The sequence below is a fragment of the Fulmarus glacialis genome, unplaced genomic scaffold (genome assembly GCF_000690835.1).
Source record: "Fulmarus glacialis isolate BGI_N327 unplaced genomic scaffold, ASM69083v1 scaffold22465, whole genome shotgun sequence".
Lineage (NCBI taxonomy): Eukaryota > Metazoa > Chordata > Aves > Procellariiformes > Procellariidae > Fulmarus > Fulmarus glacialis.
In genome coordinates, this window is record NW_009215227.1 from 1 (window position 1) to 6,891 (window position 6,891).

At 47.3% G+C, this 6,891-nt stretch overlaps 1 protein-coding gene across 1 annotated transcript in view; it reads right to left on the reverse strand.

Moving 5' to 3' along the window:
- Window positions 1-1,693: 1,693 nt before the first annotated feature.
- Window positions 1,694-6,891, reverse strand: part of IP6K3 (inositol hexakisphosphate kinase 3) — a 9,707-nt gene continuing 4,509 nt past the window's right edge. The window contains exons 2-5 of the mRNA XM_009578875.1: window positions 5,798-6,020; window positions 4,593-4,765; window positions 3,724-3,899; window positions 1,694-2,479 (exon numbers count right to left, since the gene is read on the reverse strand). Coding sequence (XP_009577170.1) covers window positions 2,009-2,479; window positions 3,724-3,899; window positions 4,593-4,765; window positions 5,798-6,020 — 1,043 coding nt within the window. The 3' untranslated portion in view covers window positions 1,694-2,008. The remainder of the gene's footprint in view (window positions 2,480-3,723; window positions 3,900-4,592; window positions 4,766-5,797; window positions 6,021-6,891) is intronic.

Below are 6,891 nucleotides of genomic sequence, written 5' to 3' on the forward strand. Positions count from 1 at the left end.
GTGCTTTGTGCTGCTGGCAAAGGGATCTTGCTCCTGCGGTGCTGCAAATACCCGGGCCAGGCAGCCAGCAGCGCAGCACGTAAAGGCTACCTTAATGCTTGGCTTCTGGCCGTTTTAAAACCTAGAAAGTCTTGCCTGTTTTTCCTCTTCTCTATGTGGAGTATATGAGGTTGTACGCTGGCTCAGAGCTCCTTCTCTTGGCAGGCAAATGGTTAAATAGTTGATAATTATGTGCTCGTATATAAGGGTTGGAAAGGGAGGGAGCGGGATGCCTTCTATCATTAGGCAAGCAACAGGTTGCCATTTTCTTTCCAGGAGCAATGGCCGGTGAGGCGTGCAGCCACAGGGAGTGTTTTGCTTTGCTGACGAGGGGGTCTGGCACGTGCTCAGCTGCTGCTGTCATGCTTAGACCCTTCTTCATCCTTCCCAGCTTTCAGACCTGACGTCCCGGTGGGCGCTCAGCAGTCATGCAGATGCTGAGGTGGGTCTGTATAAACCTCATCAGCAGAGCTGTTACCAGCCACAATTAGCACTGATCACAGGACCATGGTGCACGCGTCGAGCCAAGACAATTGATGACTCAATCCCTTCACTACTGAAGCAATGTTTGTGGCTTTTTTTTATAGTCGTCTGAGTTTGTGGGCAAGAAATATGCAACACTGTGAACAATATCCGGTAAATAATGAGGTCTTCCCAGGTGGACTTTAGGCCAAGTAAAATACGCAACTGGGCCAGATGACTTAAATTTTCCAGCTATAAATTGTAGCAATTCACCAGCTGTATGCAGTAAAATACAAGTGAAGGGGTCTCCCTTGAGATCTGGTGTTTAAACTTGTGGAAATAAATGGCTCTCTTCAAAACATACAGCCCTAAACAAAAGCTAACGTAACTTAAGGATGCTGTGGAAGTGAAAAAGAGATGGACAACAGGTGAGAGTTACTTAGACAATTTTATTTATATCCCCACTCCCCAGTAACGGGGTTCTGTAGCTCTATTCCTTGTGTAAGGATTTCTCTTTTAGGTTTCCCACACCATGCAGGAAGGAATTATGTTTGCTCCGTAATAATAAAATCTGTCCACAAAAGCTGTAAACATTATTTTGAGTCTTTTGTTATTGTCTCTTCCAAACACACACACAATATTTGTATCAAAGAATTTCTAGGTGACCTTTAATGTCTACTCCCTGACTCAATCTCACACTTTTTTTTCTTTTTTTTTTTCTTTTTTTAAGCAAAAATACCTTGATGTGAATGTTTTTTGTGACTGATACCTGACAGAATCATCGCATTCCCATACTTCCAGCTCCTACGGAGCCCCTTGCTTAGAAAGATTCTGAAACATGCCCTATTATAATCCCGCAGGGATATTAAACCTTTGCAAGGTCCGATTCTTGGTCTGAGGTCCCACTGCTTTTACACTTTAAGCAGCACAGAACCTCTGCAGCATCTGGTACGTCTGTGTTTCAACACCCGACCGTCTCGCAGCGCTGGCTGTGCGGAGCGTGAATGTCAGGGTATGCTTTTTTCTCTCCCACTTGTGTCTCTGCGTTCAGCCTGTAGCGTTGAGCATGAGATGAAAGTAATGCTGCAATCTGTTCAGACCTGCCAGCTCATTTTAATAGTCTCACTCAAATGCACAATATCTCCTTAGCCCGCTTGGCTTTGTGAGTGTAGAGGTGAGCAGGTCCTATTTTATCATTAAGACTCTTTCAAGTAATGCTTTCTTTTGGCTCACAAATAAATCAAGGACAGCAGTAAAACAAGAGAGGAAAATAAATCTTCTGATTGATTGCAGACAGAACAGATTCTTTCAGCTCTTTGCTTTTTACGCTTGAGTTCAGTAATGGCACGTAGCGTTTTTTTGCACTTTCCTAGCAAGCTGTCCATGCTCTCATTCCAAACCGTGCACGTGACATCCAGCAGCTGCGAGGGTCCCATACAGCTGACCCAATGCGGTACTTTTCAGGGCTATCGGTCACTAGTAAATCCAGGCTATTTCACAGCATTTGTCATTTTCCTTCTGAGATATTCTGAAGGATTTTGATGAGATTCTCTAGGCCAAAAATATAGCCGTGGTCTGGCCCGTCGTAAGTGGTGTGATTGCATTTGGAGCCTTTAAAAGTGGTGTGGGCAAAGTCTATCATCCGGACGTCAACTCTGGCGTGATTAGTGCCGTGTGACGTGGTGCAGTTTGTTTTTTGGAAGTGAAGGTGATTATCCAAGGCTGCCGTGTTCTCCTTGTGCTCCTGTCCATCATAAATGATGAGAAGTGAGCTGGAGTAGAACCTGTAAGAGCTTTGCTTCCTAATGACAGAAAGCAGAGCTTTTAGCCGCAGGATGATGGGCTCCAGGAGATCCATTCGGAGGTGGTTACCGTTGCACAGGAACTGGCGCAAAGTTTGCCTGAATCCCTCCGGTGAGAGTTTCCTGCCGTAATACTTATCTTTGCAGAGAAAATGGCCAGTGTCTGCTTGGTAAACCTTGAGGAAAGAGAGCAGCAGTCCAGATTCAGTTGTTCAGTTTTCCCAAAGCTCTAGATTTCACCCTCATCTAAAAAAGTTCAGACCCAAGCTAAGAAATGCGACAGAAATCCTCTGCAGTCTAGCAATATCTAGCAATGCTGGCAATGTACTGCAGGCTTCTCGCTGAATCCCACCTCCTGTCTTTTCTGGAGATTTAAACTATTCAATTTAAACCACTAGTGCAGATTCTTGTTGTACTGCTATAAATTACCCCTCTGTGAAACCCAAAGAGCTGTAAGTCGTAGCTGTGTCACTAGTGATTTACGCATTTTCCCTCTGGCTATGGTAGGAGTTTTTTGCGGTGCAGGAATACCCCAGCTTTGTACCTTCTCGCAATACGTAATGCACGGGTAGCAATAATCTTGCTTTCTTAAACACAGAGACAAGATGTAGACAGAAATTTGTATGTGAGGCTCTGGTAACACTGAGTAAGAAATGAGGGAGTGAATTTAGAATTAACTCACATGCCAGCTGTAATTTAAAGGATAATCTGCTCAACAGAAGGATGCCAGAGACCAGAAAGGGACACAGCTTTTGACACCGAGTGTTTACGCTGCTATATATGTGCTTTATAATCATCATTGTCATAATTATCCTTCAGGCACAGCAGAACAACATTTTGAAACCTGCTTGAGAAGTGTGAGTGAAACAAATGCGTGGTTTCGGTTTCTAGGAGGAAGGGCAGCGATTTGAGCAAGAGGAACCGTAATATTTAGCACAAAACAAACCCCTTGCTCTTGCGGCGACAGGATGAGACAGCTCTGCGAAGGCACGAGCGGGGCAAGGGATGCTTTTTTGTCTTTCTTTTTTGTGCAGCAGCCAAGAACTGAGCATGAGAGGGGAATCTGTGTTCATGTACAGGCAGATTCTCAGCTGGGGTAAACTGGTTCCAGCTGCTCATACTGGTGGCAGTGGTGCGGGGTGGTGCTTACACAGCCACCGCTTGCGAAAGCGGGCAAATCTCCAGAAGGCAAAGAGGGGATCTGGGCAAGATCTGGGATCTGTATGTGCCATTTTGTATACTCTTCCCTGTTTGAGGAGAGGACACACAGCCGAGTGGCCCTTTCTTTCAGCCTGTATTTGGAGGGAGACGGGAATGAAACTGCTTCAATTCACACCAATAAAGAGTCCCGTTAGATTTCCAGCTTGGTTTCAAGCCGTGGTTTTGGGGAAACACCAAAAGGACGGAGGCTCCGTCTTACCTGCATCCCACAGACGCGAACGCCCAGAGACGCAGAGGTGCTTTGTTCACACTTCTTGATCTGCCGGGCTTTCTTCTCCTCCGAGGCATCATCGCCATGCTGCCGGGTTCCCATCTTTAAGTCCAGGATGCAGGGGTAGTTGTATTTTGACACCACATTTTCAAGCAATAGAAACTCTGAACACGAGTTAAGGGAAACCCAATACTTTTAAATTCTAATTGAAAGAGCTCTTAAATCAGAGCAACTGCTGATGCTCTTCATAATAGCTCACAACTGTAATGAGTCTTTCTGAGCCAATTTTACCAACATGTCATCGCTATAGGCCCCTTGCTGCCAATTTCAGTTAATTTACTGTAGTACAGTCCTACCAATTAAAGCACCAACAGCTCCATTCTCGAGTGACACGATAGCCCTGGGCTCTCAATCCGACACCTTGCCTGCCTGCTGTACTCACTGCGGTGGGTGTGGGGGAAGCTGTTAAACTGTATTACTCACATGACTGGTGGGTAATGAAGTGTAATAGGAAAATAAATGGTGAGGCAGCTGCTAATTCCTATGTAGTTGTGTTTTAAACATATGCCAAGGGGATCCTTGATTTATGCTGAATACCTTTTATGGGAAGTGTTTTTTTTCTTTTTCTTGTTTTTTTTTTAGAATAGAATATTCCAGTTGGAAGGGACCTACAGTGATCATCTAGTCCAACGGAACAGTGGGAGAAGATAACAGAGCAACTATATTCTGCATATTCTGTACTTTCCCAGGGACAGGGCACAGGAGGGATGCATACCTCCTGCAATAAAACATACAGTGATTACGAGCTGTTATTTGTAGCCAAGACCATGCCGGAGGGGAGAGAGGAAAAAGGATACGATGAAGTTTGTTCTCATTATGCTTGGAGGACATGCGGTTCAGGTGCTGCCTGTGACAGTGCAGTCCCCAGGGGTTGTAGCTGTTTCTTTCTGGCTGGTTTCTGTTTGCATCTTCCAAAAGTGAATCTGTGCGGTACTGAAGGTCTGTCCTCAATAGCATCTTCCCCGGGCAGCTAGACAAAACACACAAAAGAACACGTTTGGTTTATAAGCTCCAGAAGAGAATATTCCCTCCCCTCCGCCTTTGTAGAGCCTCAAACTTGATAAGGTAAATTTTCAGGGACTCTCAAAGGAAACATATTCATCACATCCAACCTGCGGAGATCCTTTGTTACTCCGTAAAAGTAATTTTCAGAAAGCCAGCTATTGCTGGGTGCCAATATTTTCTTTCATTATAATTTCAAAGTGTGCTTGGCTCCTATGAAAAGTGCCATTCATAGCGCCAGTGACCAGGAATCTCTATTTGTTTGCCTAACGGGCACAACACAGGCAAATTGTCCAACAATAGGAATGATTCCCAATTTAGAGGGGTAGGCTTCGAGGAGGAGAAGGGGGGAGCGATGAGGAGATTTATTCTCCTTGGAGAGTCATTCCTTGATCTCCCTCATCCGAAAACCATAACTCCCATCACGCCAGGGGCAGCGGTTTCACAGTAGCAATATTGCACCCTTCAGTCATAGCTGACCTAGGTCTTTTCTGAACCAGTTTGAGATGAAAGATGTCTTGCGGAAAGCTTCTGCAAGCCCTAAGGTCGCGGTGTGCTTGCAAGCACCGCAATGCCTTTCAGAGACAGCTCTCCCCTGGGACGAGGACAGGATCGAACCACCTCAAAGCTGCTACTTCTGGCTGGTTACCAGCAGAAGGGCATTACGTGCTGTGTGCTTTGGTGGCTGTTCTCATGGGGCCTCTCCTCCTTTTGGAGCGTGCTCCAAGGAAAGCGGTTTAAAGCAGAGTTTGAGGCACATATTTGAGCAACAGCATCTCAGCGAGAGCCAAATCTGCCCCATTCCATCCACAAGCCGGGGAAGTGATGAACCATGAAGCCACCAAGCTGGGCTTTGCTTTTCTTCACCTTGGCTGGGCATTGCTTTTTTTCACTTTGCCTTAAACCAGGAGTTGTGTCACCAAAACCATCCTGGTTAGACCCTACCCGAAGCGGCAGGCGAGGACCAGGAGGAGGTTTGCAGGGAGCAGCAGACCCTCACCTGTCTTTGAAGGTCTTGGTGAGCTGCGTGTGACTCCACTTCACGAGCGTGTGCTCGCTGCCGGTGCCGGTGCTGGCAGCCCACTTGCGTTTGTGCCATATCGTCACCGAGGAATCGCCGATGGCGTTATCCAGCCGGCCGCAGCTCTCCGTCTGCAGGCCAGGGCTGGCGATCAGGGTCAGGTTGCCGAGGCTGTCCTTTTTGAGGTGCACAGAAACAACGCCTGGACAAAAAAGGGGAAAACCAAACCAGAATGAGATTAACCCGTGTGTTACCATACAGGCTTGGCCACCATCTGTGCCAGCCCGAGGTGGTCCAGCCTTCCTGAGAGCTGGCGCTTAGCAGGACAGCTGCCTCCTCGTGTTTTAGTGGCCTCTCACGCTGATCGCACTCTGATTTGAGGCCCAGTAAACACCATTAGTCTGAGAAAACAGCCACAGTCTTTTCTAATGATCCCTCCTCTCAAGGCTTGGCTTGAAACCTGTCTCCTCTGAACATCATGTTCCTTCGTCCTCCATCCCCCCAGGCTCTGCTGTGCCGCAAGTGACCCAGCAAAGACCCCCGCCTTGGACCCGGAGCTCCTGGCTTGTTTATGACGAGGGATTTAGGTCTCACTTTTTAAGACAACGGCAAGGTTGGAAATGCTTTTTGTGGGCAGGAAGGAAAGGGAGGGTTGGGGACCAGGAATTTTCCAAAGACAACCAGCATGCCAGCTGCTTCCTTTAATTGGAGAGTCCCCAGGAGCAAGGGCAGAGGCATGTGCGTGGGTTGGCAGCGCTGCCTGCGTACGTGATGCCCGTACGTTGTCATGGTCATGTCCTTCCCCAAGCACCAAGGACCAGCACCCAAACAGCTGACGGGGGGGACCGGACCCTCACATGCCCGGTGTTCATGCACGATGAGGAGCATGACCGTGAACGAGGATTATTACTTTCCACCGTAAGTGCTTAAAACGTTGTGTATTATAGCATTGCAATTTTCCCTGACTCTAACGGGAATCACAGGGCTCAAATGCCATTCAGCCCATCACGTATTTAGCCCAGTCTCAGCCCATCCCTGGCACGGGGACGGCTGCCTCCGCATCTCAAATGACA